We start from the raw sequence: 18,268 nt of genomic DNA on the forward strand, positions 1-18,268 counted from the left end.
TTTTGCGGATGAATAGCGCACATAACGGTAATCCTCCAAGATGGAGGCTGTAGCAAAACACAAGTTTTCTGCAACTGCTCAGGACGAATTAAGCTTTGAAAAGGACGATATATTGAAGGTATATCAATATAATGTTTCATAAATGAAGTGTGTAATCTGTGAAGTAGGTTACATTTCTTAAAGATGACAAATTCATCCCAAAACATGCATGAAGGCGTGTCTTGCCAGAACTTTCTGTTTTGACTGTCTGATCAACACTTCCTGTATAAAATCGTGTATGATATGATAGATTTAAATATAATTAATATGATTTGAAAGCAATCGAATGTTTTATTCACGCCATCAAAATTTAATTGGAAATCTGACATTTTCTTAGTAACACATTTGCTAATTCTAATGTTTTTGTTTGATCAAAACAACAGCCTTTATAACTGGTTGAGACCACTCACACAGTGGGGGTATCACTTATTTAGACCCACTATTTGGGTACTCTAATAACTACTCAAAACTCACGGAAATTACACTAAAACTATTTGGGTACTCTAATAACTACTCAAAACTCACGGAAATTACACTAAAACTATTTACAAAGTCAGTGAAATACTGCTGATTTGGTAACCAAAATTTATTCGATCTATATGAGACAATAAAATAATAGATTGATTTTGACGCATCACAGTAATTTTTTCCTGAAATGACACTAACGACAATTATTTTAGACCTCTGACAAGTCACGATAAGGTTATTTTGACAAATCACTGTAAAATTTTAAGCAATTTGAGGCTTACGGTAGCCAAAAAGGACGTTTGACGGTAAAGGGCATTAATACCCTCATATATCATGTATATGGTCAGATCAGTTCATTTGTCCATCTGTACCGCTTCAGGTTAAAATTTTGGTAAAAGTAGTTTTTGATGAGGTTGAAGTCCAATCAACTTGAAACTTAGTACACTTGTTCCCTATGATATATGATCTTTCTAATTTTAATGCCAAATTAGAGTTTTGACCCTATTTTAATGTCCACTAAACATAGAAAATGATAGTCCACTGGGCCTCCATGTACTATTGACACATTCTTGTTTTATATATCATTTTAATTTGAATGTGGAAAATATCATGAATATCAAAACATATTGTAAATGTCCAGTATTTTATGTGTTGCCAATTATCAGTAGGATGAGTTTGTGAACATGTACAGGTTTGTTAACCTTTTGTGTTTTGTCACTTATCAATATTAAAATTCAAGCCTATCATTATTATGACCTTACCATACTGAATGGGTCATTAAGTTTTACCTTTATCCATCTGTACTCTGTACATCCTGATATTGGTTTACGTTTTCTAACAAGTTTGCCTTAACCAAATGTTATGAAACATTTGTATAGCTGCACTCTGACTTCTCCCAATTGCTGACCTTTGGCAAGTCAGCCAATACTGCGTACATAAACAGTGCAGAGTGTTGTTTCCCTTCAGGTCTCTTCTCTTTTACAACAAAAAAAACTTAGTTTTCTTGATATATCCAGTTTTCTCTCAGTAAAGGAATGTCATCCCAACCTAAGATGTACGTGTAATATAAATGGGTTAAAAGGTTTTTGTGCGATTATTTGAAAATGTTCTTGTAATGCTTTACAAATTTTGATATACAATATAGAATTTTAAATGTTTAGGTCTTTTGAATTATGGGAAAAGTTAAAGAGGGTGTTTGTAGCAAAGTGGGTAGGGTACCTTTGTCATCTTTTTCTGTATTCTTTATTATTAATACAAATTTTCACAGTTCACTATATCCTACATTGTGCATTTAGTCTTTCCCTGATAAAACTTGTAAAGTGTGACCTTAGAAACAAAAGGAAGCACCTGGAAACCCTGCAAAACATACTGCATATACATGTAAAGATGAACTGTGACTACCATTGTTTTAAAAACTTGTGCATGTTGTGTGACAAGGTGATTGAATAGTTTTTCAGCATAAAAAGTAGACAGAGTTTTATCTGGGCTAATCATGTTGTACTTGTATATATATTTATATATTACCAGTGATTCAATGAATAAAAACAATGTTTTTGTTTATTAAATACATGTATTAAACTTTATTAAAACTTGCCTTTTCTCATATAATCAAATCATGCATAAAATGTCCGTTTTCAGGATTGACACTCTGCCCTTTTGAAATCCTAGCTGGAAAACTGTTGGAAGGTAAATAAGGTGTGTGGTATGCAGCATTAGCATATCATTTGTACTTCCAGGAAATATATTTTGGCCCTGTATCTTCAGTTATAGTCCTTCTTTTAAAAGAAAATTTCCTTTCTTTGACAGATAAAAATATGACATTTTCATTCAAAAATATAATTATTCTTGTATGTATTTGCCCCATGTCATTGTCATTTGAAATAAAATGTACAAACGTACAAAAATACGAATAAAAGACTTATTTTGTATTTTTATTATAATCCGGTCAGGTCATAATTTTTGTTTTTTCAACAAAGACAATTTTACCACAATTAGAATCTTTTATGGCCTACTCAGTGAGCAATATCCGGTTCATCAATTGTTCAAAATATAAATATCAACTGGCTTAAAACAAAATGATGGTTTTATGGTAATTTGTCCAATCTAAACCCAAGAGTTAATTTATCAGATCAACAAATGAACTCTGTTACATGTACTTTCAATTTATTTTGCAATGTAAAATATTATGTTTCACTACCTCGGTAGATAAGTATTTACCGACTTGAAATATTTGAATTCAGAATAGAAACTAAAGTTACAACTCTGTTGAACGAATGGAAAAAGGTTTTGTATGCAATGTGCCCTATATTCATAAAAACACAACACTGAGAGTCATTCCCTGCCCAGAGACAACACAATAATCACACCTAATTAATTATATGAAGAAAAAAATCATGTGTTGTTTATCTCTGTTATGATCTGTTATTGATCCTTTATTATTTAAAATAAAATTGGATGGGCGCAATCCATATTTTATTGCTTGTTTAAAGTCCTTGGCCAAATAAAAAAAGAATTTCATCTACCATTAATGTATATTGTTGACCATGGACGTATAAATAATGACCAGGTTTATGTGCTTTGTTGACTGAGAACCGTAAAAATAAAAGGCTGGTGTTCATTTATTCAGAAAAGGATTAATTTATATTTTGATTCCGGTTAATCAATTGTAAAAGGACCTTCTAGACCCTCAATCTTTTAGGCATACAAATGTCAATCATTCCAAAGCAAATTTAAACCCTGAATGAATTTCCCCGCGGTCATCCAGAAAGGTCACCTGGGTTAACTGTTACGTGATAATATTTCCCGTCAAATAAAAATCTCGTGAACAAAATTGATGTTACTATTTTTAGCATTCAATATTGAAAGCGAAGTCAAGTTCAAAGTTCAACCATGCACTGTTGATCACTGAGATGTGTACGGCAATTAATTTCTTTGAAAATATTTAAAAATCACTGTCTTTTATTTTAGTTTATACAACACAAAAGTTTACATTCATTGTGAATATACAAATTTTGAGACACACAATTTTCTTTAAACTTGTCACATTTCATATTCAGCGTTAGTTTCCATTTATTTTTACACAAGTGTCTCTTTTCGTAAATAAAATAATTTACTGATGAACTTAAACAAGGTAAAAATCAAGTATAGTTTTTGTTATAAAACTTTAATGCAATTGAAAGAATTAATAAAAACATTCTGCTTTTAAATCTTTTATTTGTTTCAAGCAATTATGTAATCGTAAAATGAAAATGATGTGGACTTTTCATAAAGAATAGTGAATAATATTTTCTTTTTTACTTGTATACAAAACTTTGAGACATGTTATTTTCTTTAAACTGGCCACATTTATTCAGCATAAGTCTCTGTTTATATTTACACAAGTATATATCTTTTGTAAATTAAATATTAAATTACTGACCAGAAAAAAACCCAGGTAAAAATCAAATATTTTTTTTTTTAATAAAACTATTTTTAAATGTACAGTGTAATTGAAAGAATTAACCATAATGGTTTGCTTTTAAATCGCGTCACACCGTACTGGGAGAGATGTCGCTAATACATTAAACAAAAGGTAACAAATTTACGCAGAAGTCGGAGGGAATACTCCCAAATTTCTCCGAGAATTTAGGGAGGGATGTTGGCGTTTCCTGGTGTTACACCAAGAAAAAACTTGGTGTTTGGAGTTTGGGAAGCCTTTCTCAAAATTTGTACTGTACATTCGATTTTTTCTTCAGAAAATTTTTATAATGTCATAATTTTATGTGGCATGACATTTAATATTGGAAAATGGGTCATGATGAGCTTGCATTATTCAGAGAATTTTGGTACAGTGTAGCATAGCCTTACAAGAATTGATTGAAAGAAATTGGTGTTGGCTATGGTTGCAGACATAAATTGACCCTGTAGTCTGGCAATAGATAATTATACATTTTATATTTATCGCTTTTCTTGTCATGACTGTAATTAATGTTAAGAAGGATTTTTGTAACAAGCAGTTAAATTTTTTTCAGGTTATCAATAAAGAAGAAGATGAAAATTGGTACAAGGCAGAACTTAGTGGTAAAAGTGGATTTGTACCATCAAATTATATTACAATGAAACCAAATCCGTAAGTATTTATCCAACTTATTTAAGAATTCAATGCTTCTTTTTGTAACTTCATTGGGGTGTAAAAGCGTTGACTGAAGTACATACTAAAAATGTGCGCACAATCAACGCTTTTACAACCCTATGAAGTTACAAAAAGAAGCATTCAATACTTATAATTACATATTTTTAGCAATGATCATGAAAACACAAATTTTATTATTGTTTTATTTAATTCACCTGTGCACTTTATTGTGGGACCACGTATAATCATGAATGAAAAGTTTTATTGAGCAATGCAATTGCTTACGGAATAACACGTGATGTGCAGTTAGCCAATCAGAATAAAGTATCATAATGAAACATACATCTGTAATTATAGTATAATATTAATTTTTTTAGAAAAAATATGTCCTCTTTTGTAACACAGACCCCTCACTGTGAGTGCAGAAGGTTGTTTGTTTGATACCTAGACGGATCAAACCAAAGGTCATTAAAATTGGATTTTTGCTGCTTCTCCACTAAGCACACTGTTTTAACTCAAATTATTTTATTCTTATATAATTTGAATATTAAACCTACATTTTAACAAGGGCATTGGATCAAAGGCTATGCCATTGCAAATCCTTTCCCACACAAGATGGATTGAGACAATTCTGTGAAATCAGTTAATGAAAATGTTACCAGGGGTAGTTTGTTAATGCTGAATAGTTGAGTTTATGTTCAACACTTCTCCGTTTAGAATACATTTACATTTATGTGCACACCAAGTATAAAACATTTTAAACAGGCAACACCAACACAAATTCTAGTGAAGTGGCTGTAATTTTTTGGGTATTTAACGGTCAAACTCAATTATGTTGGCCTTGCCAATTCATGAACACTTGAAAGCTGACACAATGATAAAATTTTCAACTATGGTGATTTTAGACAATAATGGCTAGTCAATTATAAGAATCTGAGTATTGGAATGCTTTGTTTTAAGATAAAAACGTGTAAAATTTTTAATTTTAGTAGTATGAATAAAGCTTGAAATAGATGAATTTTATTTAACAGGTGGTATGTTCCAAAGATATCAAGAGAGGAATCAGAGAAAAAATTACTTGTTAAAAGTGGTGCCAATTATATACAACCTGACGGTGCTTTCCTAGTACGGCCGAGTGAAACATCACCAGGAGACTTTTCTATATCTGTCAAGTACTGTATCTGTCATTACTTTAATATGTTTTAGATGAATTATTTTACTCAAGGGGTTAGGTTTACCTCCTACCTTATAAGGCCAGGGTTTTTTAATTTGTTGGTTTACAGATTTTACCCATGAAAAAGTCGAGTAGGTCGGTCACGAAAAAAAGAGAAAAAAAATATCTTTCAAGACATAAAAATATGGCAAAATAAATATATATTTTATCTTCCTAACAATATGTTTGTTTCGCTATTTTGTCATCATTTCTTAAATTTTAAGTTCAATGAAATAAGCTGTCATAAACATTGCATGAGATTCTAATAATTTCCCGTAAACAAAAAGGGGGTGCACGGACAAAGAGGAAAGGCGTAGCTCTTAATCAATTCCAGAAAACTTGGTGAATTATGATCTTCAAGCACGAAAACTGATAAAGAAAAAAAAAGTAAAAACGTCGTACGAAAATAAGTTCCAACATACGTGTCAACAAACGTAATAGACTCGTCCACTGAAAAGAGAAATTATATCGGGTTAATCTGTTGTCATGCATTCCTGTTTTTTATCGAAATGAACGATTTTTATACGACCGCAAAATTTGAAAAATTTTTCGTCGTATATTGCTATCACGTTGGCGTCGTCGTCGTCGTCCGAATACGTCGTCGTCCGGCGTCCGAATACTTTTAGTTTTCGCACTCTAACTTTAGTAAAAGTGAATGGAAATCTATGAAATTTTAACACAAGGTTTATGACCACAAAAGGAAGGTTGGTATTGATTTTGGGAGTTTTGGTCCCAACATTTTAGGAATTAGGGGCCAAAAAGGGCCCAAATAAGCATTTTCTTGGTTTTCGCACTATAACTTTAGTTTAAGTTAATAGAAATCTATGAAATTTTGACACAAGGTTTATGACCACAAAAGAACGTTTGGGATTGATTTTGGGAGTTTAGGTTTCAACAGTTTAGGAATTAGGGGCCAAAAAGGGACCCAAATAAGCATTTTTCTTGGTTTTCGCACCATAACGTTAGTATAAGTAAATAGAAATCTATGAAATTTAAACACAAGGTTTATGACCATAAAAGGAAGGTTGGTATTGATTTTGGGAGTTTTGGTCCCAACAGAATAAGGGGCCCAAAGGGTCCAAAATTATCATTTGTTTGATTTCATCAAAATTGAATAATTGGGGTTCTTTGATATGCCGAATCTAACTGTCATGACTGTGTATGTAGATTCTTAACTTTTGGTCCCGTTTTCAAATTGGTCTACATTAAGGTCCAAAGGGTCCAAAATTAAACTTAGTTTGATTTTGACAAAAAATGAATCAGTTAGGTTCTTTGATATGCTGAATCTAAAAATGTACTTAGATTCTTGATTATTGGCCCAGTTTTCAAGTTGGTCCAAATCGGGGTCCAAAATTAAACTTTGTTTGATTTCATCAAAAATTGAATAAATGGGGTTCTTTGATATACCAAATCTTACTGTGTATGTAGATTCTTCATTTTTGGTCCTGTTTTCAAATTGGTCTACACTAAAGTCCAAAGGGTCCAAAATTAAACTTAGTCTGATTTCAACAAAAATTGAAATCTTGGGGTTCTTTGATATGCTGAATCCAAAAATGTACTTAGATTTTTTATTATGGGCCCAGTTTTCAAGTTGGTCCAAATCAGGATCTAAAATTATTATATTAAGTATTGTGCAATAGCAAGTCTTTTCAATTGCACAGTATTGCGCAATGGCAAGAAATATCTAATTGCACAATATTGTGAAATAGCAAATTTTTTTTTAATTAGAGTTATCTTTCTTTGTCCAGAATAGTAAGCAAGAAATATCTAATTGCAAAATATTGTGCAATAGCAAGATTTTTTTTTAATTGGAGTTATCTTTCTTTGTCCAGAATCAACTTAAATCTTTGTTATATACAATATACAATGTATATTCACTTTTTACTACCAACTGATAAATTATAATAAATAACATTCAGTGATAACAAGCAGTTTTTTTTACATCTTAATATTTTATGATGTATTTAAATGAGTAGTTATTGTTGCAAACTCCATTCGAAATTTTAATTGAGATTAGTTTTGGAATAAGGGAAAGGGGGATGTGATTAAAAAAATTGGGTTCAATTTTTCTCATTTGAAATTTCATAAATAAAAAAGAAAATTTCTTCAAACATTTTTATGCCCCACCTACGATAGTAGAGTTTTTGGTCAAGGTAGTTTTTGATGAAGTTTAAGTCCAATCGACTTCAAACTTAGTACACATGTCCCCTATGATGTGATCTTTCTAATTTTAATGCCAAATTAGAGTTTTTACCCCAATTTCACGGTCCACTGAACATGGAAAATGATAGTGCGAGTGGGGCATTCGTGTACTGAGGACACATTCTTGTTTTGAGAGGATTAATATTCAACAGCATAGTGAATTGCTCTAAGAGAAAACAAAAATTTTAAGTTCATTAGAACACATTCATTCTGTGTCAGAAACCTATGCTGTGTCAACTATTTAATCACAATCCAAATTTAGAGCTGAATCCAGCTTGAATGTTGTGTCCATACTTGCCCCAACCGTTCAGTGTTCAACCTCTGCGGTCGTATAAAGCTACGCCCTGCGGAGCATCTGGTTTTTTTTATTATCTATGAAACAAGAAAATTCCAAATGATTATTTAATATCCAGTACCCTAAATTGACGTCTTCCACCTGTCCACATTTGGACAAGTCTATTTCTATCAGAAGATGCATCTTACGGACTGATAACAAATAAGGGAAACGAACTTATTGTGTAATTGGTTTTAAACACAGGTTTCGTTTCGCAAAATTATTTCCGCAAACGACATTTCAAGGTCAGTTATAATTACTATTGATTTGTCTATTTTTAGAAACGTAAACTGGAAGTTTTATTTTTTCACTACAAAAAGTGTTATCAATTTTGATAGCGATAAATGCTTTTCATTTCATAAAAAAAAGAATATTTTAATTATTTTTCAGGGATAATATATTTGGTAGGGTCGGCGGGAATAAAAAAGCATGAAAAGTGAATTTTATTTTTATTCTGGAAATCGGCAAAATCGGGTCGGAGGATCCGTAAACCAACAAATTAAAAAATTCTGGCCTAATGATACTTAATTTGTATAACTTTAATAATTTTAGAATTTTAAATGATGAATGATTGAGGATCTGTATGGGATATACAGAATAGAGAAAAACACCGAACAAAAAAAATAGAGAAAAAAATAAGCAAACAAAATAGATGATAGAGAATAGTAGGCAAAATAGAGAAAAATGTAAAAAAAAATGAAGAACAAAGTAAAAAGGCCCCCCTGTCCACCTTCTTGGGTCCTTATTTTACCTTGTGTAACTTACCATAATTTAATATTCTTTTCTACAAATTTTTTTGGTGGTGTCCATTAAAGACATTTAAATTTTGTGCATTGTGTATCCTTTTACAAACTTGTCCTATGTCTTCATAAAAGTGATTATTTATATTAATGTAGATGTTATACACATTGAACATATTAGTACATATATCTATATATTTTAATATGCATATGTAAATAAGAATTTTAATAATGATATATATGTTTATTGTTTGGTGTAAGTGTAATTTTGTCATGTACATTTTATAAAAGCATAGTCATTTATATAATGATACATGTATGCAGAATGAAGGACTGTTTTAGTCAAATATGTAGAAAAATGCCATTAGGTTTTTTATTCACAATTGTAAATGCTAAAAAATCAATAAACAACTATAAAGCAAAATTACTGTCTCATAAAAAATAAGAATAGCATCTTAAAAAAAAGGCAATACACAACCCTAAAACAAAATTACTCATTTACAAATTACAATACTATAGAAAATTAAAGTCAAGCATTTTGAGTGATTAGTTAAACAGAAAAAGTAAGAATTACATGCTATAAAATAACTATCACAGAATAGACTATTTTGAATTTTGATCAAATTACATGTATATCATTCTCTTTGCATTTCAGATTTGGCGATAGTGTGCAACATTATAAAATTTTAAGAGACAGAGAGGGAAAATTCTTTCTGTGGGTTGTCAAATTTAATTCAATAAATGAGCTTATAGAATATCACAGACAAGCATCAGTTAGTCGGACACAGACAGTTGTTTTAAAAGATATGATACATGAACAGGTATGTATTAGAAAAGGGGTCTTTCTTTGTTAATAGTAGATTTGACTTGTGAAATTAAGTTTTCTGAGGCAGATTTAAGGGGGTCAGCCCCTCTCCCCTTTTCTGGAAAAAATTGGGTTGTTTATATAGGGAATCACTGAAGCATGACTGGAGGGGCCCCCTCTAAGGCAGTCAGTGGCCCCCCACTTATGAAAATTTCTGGATCCGCCACTGGATTTGTATACATGCAGCATTCAAATATACCACAAAAGTCTTCCTGTGACAAAGTTATTGTCCATGCATATGAAATAAAATGAATCTAATTCATAAAAGCGTTTGACTAATTTGGGGCCACACATAAATCTGTCAGCAGACATTTTTGTAGAGCCTTCGACTTTAGTCGAAAAAGCGAGACATATCCTACATTCTGTCAGCGGCGGAGTCCACAAATATTCACTCTGTGGTTAAAGTTTTTGAAATTTTAATAATTTTCTCAAACTATCCTGTATTTCTACCAAACTTGGACATAAGCTTGTACATGATCATAAGATAGTATCCAGAAGTAAATTTTGTAAAAAAAAATCCATTTTTTTCGTATTTAACTTATAAATGGACTTAGTTTTCTGCTGGGAAACATTACTTAACTCTGTGGTTAAAGTTTTTAAAATTTCAATTACTTTCTTAAACTATCCTGGATTTGTACCAAACTTAGAGAGAAGCTTGTTTATGATCATAAGATAGAAACCAAAAGTAAATTTTGTTAAAAAAAAATCCAATTTATCTTTAATTTATCTGTAAATGAACTTAGTTTTTCTGCCAGGAAACAATATATTCACTCTGAGGTAAAAGTTTTTAAAATTTTTGTTGAGCCTGCGATTGACAGCAAAAATAGGTGAGACACTGGGCTCCGCGAAACCCTTACTAACTTTTCTATCTTGATATTCTTATGCCCCAGCCATAGCTGAGGGGGCATTAAGTTGTATCCATGTCTGTATACGTTGGTTTCTGTTCTCCAATTATAGTTTGCCTCAGTCAAATGTTATAAAACTTATACATAATGTTTATTAACAACAAACATAGATCAAGAATTTTGGTGGTGTCACTTTTACTGTTCTAGAGTTATGGCCCTTTACAAGTGGAAAAATTGCTGAAATTATCATTTCCATTCTCTAACTTTAGTTTTGCCTCAACCAAATTTTATAAAACGTTTCGACAAAATACAGACCAAATAAAAAACTAGTGGCTTTACTTTAAACATTCTTGAGTTATGCCCTTTATATATTGAAAAATTGCTAAATCAGTCCTTTTCATTCTCTAAATTTAGTTTGCCTGAACCAAATAATATGAAACTTACACACAATGCTTATAATCACAAAACAGTGAATCCTGCATCTGTATGTGGAAATTGACTCGTGCATATTTACAAGCAGAGACAGTCCGAAATTTCCCTTTTTTCTAACGATATAAAAAGGTATTAGGTAAACTACATTTTGAATTATAGAATCATTATTAAGTGTTCATGCCCATTGGTTAATTTTACGACATGACTTTGATCTTTTTTTTGTTTGAGGTTCATTGATCAATGTCAAGTTTTAATGATAAGTTTGTTTCTCCATTACTAAATGATAACGTATATAATTATTGTTACATAGAAACTGATGTAATGATGAACTGATACTTGACCTACTACAGTACTACTTGTAGTATTTCCTGTACTTTAATGCCTCATTGATAACCTAATAGTTCTCATGATTTAAGTCAGATTTGCAGTTACTATAAAATAATGCTTCAACTATATTTGGTCTGTAGAACATTTCACCTTTAAATTTGAAATGGGTCACCAGATCTTGATCCCATGATTCATGATTCAACATTAAGTTTTAATAGGCTAGCTATATTTGATTTGTAGAACAGATGTGAGGTCTTCATGTCTGTTTGAGTGGTGTAATATATATCTGAGTCAATTTCATTGTTCACTATGTTTGTTATATATTTTCTTAAAAACTATAAGTAATTTGTGAATTACGTGTGATCTATAGAATTAATTGTAAAGTCTACACATCCATTTGGCAGGGGTCACCCACTCTTTACTTCACTTGAGGGTGTGTTGATTGAATGTCAATATTTCCTGATTTATAAAAATAGATAGCCATTCAAAATCTTCATTGATAAAAATCGTGATATGCAATTTCTATAAATAGAAAATTGTAAGAACCTACATGGATTTAATCCAGGTATTACCATAGTGTATTTATTTACATATCATTTATACTTCCTGATTGAAAATAGCTTCCTAGTTGACATAGGATTTAAAATCCAATTTAAAGAGCTTCATGAATGAACAATAAAGATATGAACTTGAACTTTCACAGTTAATCTAGATTTGTAAGATAAGTGTGACAAAGCATTTACCGAGTAACTTTATTTTATCATTGTGAGAAGATCGTAATATAATGATAATGTTATCATTTCTGTTAAAGAGAAAGTGAGTTTGTTCATCAGTTATGTCCAAGGTCAGAGGTTAAGTTCTGTGAAACCTACATTGATCGAAATCAGTTTGCATTGATAATATTTAGTACTTCAAAATGAAGTTATTACTTATAAGATACAGATACTTTATTTGCTAATCAAAATGCTCACAAGGAGCAGAATAATTACAATTGAATCAAAAACCGTCAGGTAAATAATAGTAAAACAATGGATATGGAATAAATATCCATCCGTAACACAAAATCAGTTAATGCAAAACAACAAAAACACACAAAAAACAAAGGGACAACGCTATTATTGCTGTTCTTCATCTCAAAGTCACAATGAATCTTCAACACTGAACAAAAACAAGTATTCTTTCTTACTGGTTGTGTAAAATTTGTTTTTTATCTATAACATTGAACATTCCATTGGCTTTGATGATCAATTTTTTGTATGCCCCTGTCGTAGCAGAGGGGCATTAAAGTCATAAGAAACGAGTGACTGGTGAAAAATAATGTTCTTCCAATTCTTGAACCAATGCATACAAACATCATAAACTTAGTCTTCTGTGCATGAATTTATCATTTTTTTCGTGTAAATTTCGTATAATCGTCAATTTTTTTTTCAATCGGTCAGTCAATCAGGGGTACTACTTGTACAAGTGTATTTTATTTACTTGTATAGATAAAAAAAAAAATTGGCTTAGTTATGTCCCTTAGGCATTCAGAATTTTTTACTTGTATAAGTAAAAAAATCATCCTTTCTTCTTTTCTTGAATTCTTCAGATTTCTTTGCTCTAATAGAATTTTAAATTGTGTACCCTTTACAGATGTCTTTACTATTCATTTAAGTGTAATTTCATGGACAATGAAAATCCCATTTGTCTGTTATCTTCATAACACTGCTCATTTACAAGCCCCAAAGGAGCAATTTTTGATTGCCTTGCGCAAATATTTAAGATCTTTGCTCAATCAGTTTCTTTGATGAATTAATGAGATGAAACATTGAACTTTAATGAAAAAATTTGAGCAAACCTGGGAAAAATCATTAAAGACATGATTTTATATCTCAAAACTTGAGGATTTTTGTGGGATTGTAAGAAAAATTTACTTATACAAGTAAATTTTTTAGAAAATTAAGGGGAGATTATTCAAACATTATTTATTTACTTACATGTATATGTGTATATATTTTTTTACTTCTTCAAGTAAATAAAATACACTTGTACAAGTAGTACCCCTGACTGTCAGTGTTGTTGTGAAAATATGGCAGGTAATTAAAGTTGGTGTTTTGAAGCCGAAGTCTAACGATTGTCACCTGTTTGTCAACAATCGACAAAAAAATCAACAAAAAGCATGGAAATTGAGCACGTGTTTAACATGTAAATTCAGATAATAGTTTACTTTAAGGACATCCATGCATATTATGATCACCGGATTTTTACAAGATGGGTCACACTGAGGTCACTTTGCATATGGAAAATATGTCAAGGGAATTGCTTCCTGGAAGATAGCAATTAAAATAAAGTAAACTTCTTTTAAATATGAATTAATTAAAGAATTTTCATCAGAAAAAAAGTATATGTACATAAGTTTTATAATGAAAACTATCCATTGAGTTATAAAAAAACATATGCATTATTTTCTTTTTGATTTGAGGTTTCTTATGACTTTAAGTTTTACCCTTATCTGTATGTATGTACATCTGTACGTCCCAAAGTTGGTTTCTGTTCTCTAACTTTAGTTTGTCTCAACCAAATGTTATGAAACTTATACACAATACTTATTTTTTATTCATTGCAGCAAGCAAGAATAGCAAGAGCATTATATGATTTTGAACCAGGAAATGCTGATGAAATTCGATTTAAAAAAGGTGATAATATAGAAGTAATTGGAGAGGAAGACTGTAATTGGTGGAAAGGACGAGTTAATGGACAAGAAGGAATATTCCCTGCAGCTTATGTCAAAATTGCATAGTTTTAATAAATAGAATTGACAATTTTTTATTAAAAACTTGAATGTTTGAATGGATGGTACAAATAAAAGTTAACAGATATTATGAGTTTGGGTGGGAACTAACATTCTATGTTCTTTGTAAGTATTTAAGATTATATGTACTCCTTGTGAAGCAGGTAAGAATTGTATACCTTCCTTCTGTTTCTAAAACTTGTACAATTTTATACCTGCTAATAATATATTTTTTATCCAGTAATTACAAAGATGTTCAAATTTGCCATATACTTTTAAAAGCAAACAAGAATTTGTATTTGAGGTAAAAAGTGTATTTTTTATCCATTAATGGCAAATATGTTAAAATTTGCCGTATACATAAAATCCTGAACACAAATCTGCATTTGTGGTATTCAAAAAATATATTTGCATTAAATGTCTTCTTTTTTCATCCTGATAGTAACTTGTACTGGATTATATTGAGTATATTCTTTTGGTCAATACAATATGCAGAAGAGGATCCCAGTCTAATTTTGATATAACAATTAATTTTAACATGTTTCAGTCTTTTTATAGATAGATTTATATTATATATTGTTTTACAAAATTGAAACAAGTTCATGAGGGTATCTCTGAAGCAGGATATCAGGGGACTTAAGAAGATTGATTTGTCAACATTACCAATAATGTAGAAGGAGGAAGTCTTTTATATAAAATATCCCATGTCACAGTTATTTTTAATTATGACAACCTTTGTATGAGATGAGATAGTGATCGAGAGTTTGTATTTTTATTTTTAACATTAATCAATTAGAATTTGAAATTATGGTCAATTTATTTTTTACCATTAAACTTTTTGGGGCCAAATATCAGGAAAGTACCATATATACTTGTATGTTCAATACAGATACTAAATTTTGGTCAAGAAGTTCTTCATTTTTACTGTACTTATTATTGTCCACTTAAAATGTAGATATGTTCAGAATTACTGTAACTTTTATATGACAACCTGTTACAAGACAGGTAATGATAGTAAAAATGTGCCACATACACATAAGATTGCACATGTGCCAATAGTTCTTTCAGCTTGTATGAAAACTTTATCTAGTGTAAAGAGACTTAATGTCACAATCATTGTTGTCACATTCTGAACGGAATACTTTTTAATCATTGTTTAATTTGATAACATCAACAAGTTGAGAGTTATCTTTATTAAGGAAAACACTTTGTTCTCGCTGTATTATACTTCAAATTTTGTTTCAAATAACATTAAGTTTTTTTAGAAATGACTGGATTAATATTCTTTCATATTACAAATTGTATGTTTGTATTTTATAATACTAATTCCCATGAAGCAAAGTTTTGATGCTTAGGTTAGAAAATTTTCAGTTTGAATAAATGGTCACTTTTCACTAATATAACAAAAAACAAACAAAAAAATCATGAGAGTGGCAGATATAAAAGCATGACTTGTGACAATCCTAAATCTCACCAAAAAAATTTTGTTTATTGATGATTGAAACTTTTATATACTTTAAATATACATGTTAAACTCCTATTGTTTTATTTAGAAACTATGTCTTAACCAATGTTGACTCCTGAAAATAGTTGGATCTTTGAACAGTATTATTTAAGATATATCTTTTACTCTATATAGGATACTAAATTTTTTTTTTAAAATATGGCATGAAAAGCAAAGCTTTTCCAGGAATAAACACACTCTATATTGATACTAAAAATTAATAAAATATTGGCATGAAAAGCAAAGCTTTTCCAGGTTTTAACAGCTTTTTTCTTTTATTAATAAGCATTATCAAAGTAGGACTAAATTGAACTTTACCTCAATTTGAAACCTGGGATCCCTGCAACTTGTCTGGACAAGCATAACACTTCTGTTTTATATTGACATCAGAATTTGTCAGTTCTGGTCATTTAAATGGAGGACTCTTCAAATTAAGATATTGGCTTTGGGACTTACATTGTACAAAATAAAACAAACCTTCAAGCAACCATGATTAGTAATGTATATGGAAAAAGCACTTAGACTATGCTATAAGTAGAACTGCTAGAGAAGAAAAAACCTTCAAGCAACCCAGATTATTCATGAAAATTGGAATAAGGGCTCAGACCATTATATTAGTAAAACTGTTTTATACTTGAGAAAAAAAAAACCTTTGAGCAACCCTGATTTGTCATGACTATAGATAAGCACCCAGACCATTTTATCAGTAGAACTGTTTTTGCTAGTGATAAAAACCCTCATTCAACCATGATTATTCATGTATAAGGAATAAGTGTTCGGACCATTGTATAAGAAGACTGATTTTGGACAGAGAAAGGATTTTTTTTTTAAATAAGTCATCTTTCATTGCACATCTTAACTATTTTTAGCTCACCTGGCCTAAAAGGCCAAGTGAGCTTTTCTCATCACTTGGCGTCCGGCGTCCGTCGTCGTCCGTCGTCCGTCGTCCGTCGTCCGTCGTCGTCGTTAACTTTTACAAAAATCTTCTTCTCTGAAACTACTGGGCCAAATTAAACCAAACTTGGCCACAATCATTATTGGGGTACCTAGTTTAAAAAATGTGTCCGGTGACCCGGCCAACCATCCAAGATGGCCGCCATGGCTAAAAATAGAACATAGGGGTAAAATGCAGTTTTTGGCTCATAACTCAAAAACCAAAGCATTTAGAGCAAATCTGACATAGGGTAGAATTGTTAAACAGGTGAAGATCTATCTGCCCTGAAATTTTCAGATGAATCGGATAACCCGTTGTTGGGTTGCTGCCCCTGAATTAGTAATTTTAAGGAAATTTTGCTGTTTTTGGTTATTATCTTGAATATTATTATAGATAGAGATAAACAGTAAACAGCAATAATGTTCAGCAAAGTAAGATTTACAAATAAGTCACATGACTGAAATGGTCAGTTGACCCCTTTAGGAGTTATTGCCCTTTATAGTCAATTTTTAACCATTTTTCGTAAATCTTAGTAATATTTTACAAAAATCTTCTCCTCTGAAACTACTGGGCCAAATTAATCCAAACTTGGCCACAATCATCTTTAGGGTTAGTAGTTTGAAAAATGTGTCCGGTGACCCGGCCATCCAAACAAGATGGCCGCCATGGCTAAAAATAGAACATGGGGTAAAATGCAGTTTTTGGCTTATAACTCAAAACCCAAAGCATTTAGAGCAAATCTGACATGGGGTAAAATTGTTTATCAGTTCAAGATCTATCTGCCCTGAAATTTTCAGATGAATTGGACAACCCGTTGTGGGGTTGCTGGCCCTGAATTAGTAATTTTAAGGAAATTTTGATGTTTTTGGTTATTATCTTGAATATTATTATAGATAGAGATAAACTATAAACACCAATAATGTTCAGCAAAGTAAGATTTACAAATAAGTCAACGTGAGCAAAATGGTCAGTTGACCCCTTTAGGAGTTATTGCCCTTTATAGTCAATTTTTAACCATTTTTCGTAAATCTTACTAATCTTTTACAAAAAATCTTCTCCTCTGAAACTACTGGGCCAAATTAATCCAAACTTGGCCACAATCATCTTTTGGGTTAGTAGTTTGAAAAATGTGTCCAGTGACCCGGCCATCCAAACAAAATGGCCGCCATGGCTAAAAATAGAACATGGGGTAAAATGCAGTTTTTGGCTTATAACTCAAAACCCAAAGCATTTAGAACAAATCTGACAGGGGTAAAATTGTTTATCAGGTCAACATTTATCTGCTCTGAAATTTTTAGATGAATCGGACAACCCGTTGTTGGGTTGCTGACCCTGAATTGTTAGTTTTAAGGAAATTTTGCTGTTTTTGGTCATTATCTTGAATATTATTATTGATAGAGATAAACTGTAAACAACAATAATGTTCAGCAAAGTAAGATTTACTAATAAGTCAACATGACCGAAATGGTCAATTGACCCCCTTA

The 18,268-nt window shown here is 31.0% G+C and overlaps 1 protein-coding gene across 1 annotated transcript; it reads left to right on the forward strand.

Moving 5' to 3' along the window:
- Positions 1-16,677, forward strand: LOC143045871 (growth factor receptor-bound protein 2-like). The gene is made up of 5 exons (XM_076218691.1): positions 1-118; positions 4,518-4,615; positions 5,650-5,790; positions 9,763-9,928; positions 14,182-16,677. The coding sequence occupies exons 1-5, from the start codon at positions 41-43 to the stop codon at positions 14,353-14,355; spliced, it is 657 nt and encodes a 218-aa protein (XP_076074806.1). The 5' UTR covers positions 1-40; the 3' UTR covers positions 14,356-16,677.
- The last annotated feature ends 1,591 nt before the right edge of the window (positions 16,678-18,268 follow it).

Source organism: Mytilus galloprovincialis, chromosome 9 (genome assembly GCF_965363235.1).
Source record: "Mytilus galloprovincialis chromosome 9, xbMytGall1.hap1.1, whole genome shotgun sequence".
Taxonomy (NCBI): domain Eukaryota; kingdom Metazoa; phylum Mollusca; class Bivalvia; order Mytilida; family Mytilidae; genus Mytilus; species Mytilus galloprovincialis.

What these genes read in the sequence shown, in the direction of transcription:
- LOC143045871 (XM_076218691.1), top strand. Translation starts at nt 41, where the DNA reads ATGGAGGCTGTAGCAAAACACAAGTTTTCTGCAACTGCTCAGGACGAA. An exon ending in ATTACAATGAAACCAAATCC is followed by an intron (nt 4,616 to 5,649) that starts GTAAGTATTTAT and finishes TTTATTTAACAG; the next exon opens with GTGGTATGTTCCAAAGATAT. An exon ending in AAGATATGATACATGAACAG is followed by an intron (nt 9,929 to 14,181) that starts GTATGTATTAGA and finishes TATTCATTGCAG; the next exon opens with CAAGCAAGAATAGCAAGAGC.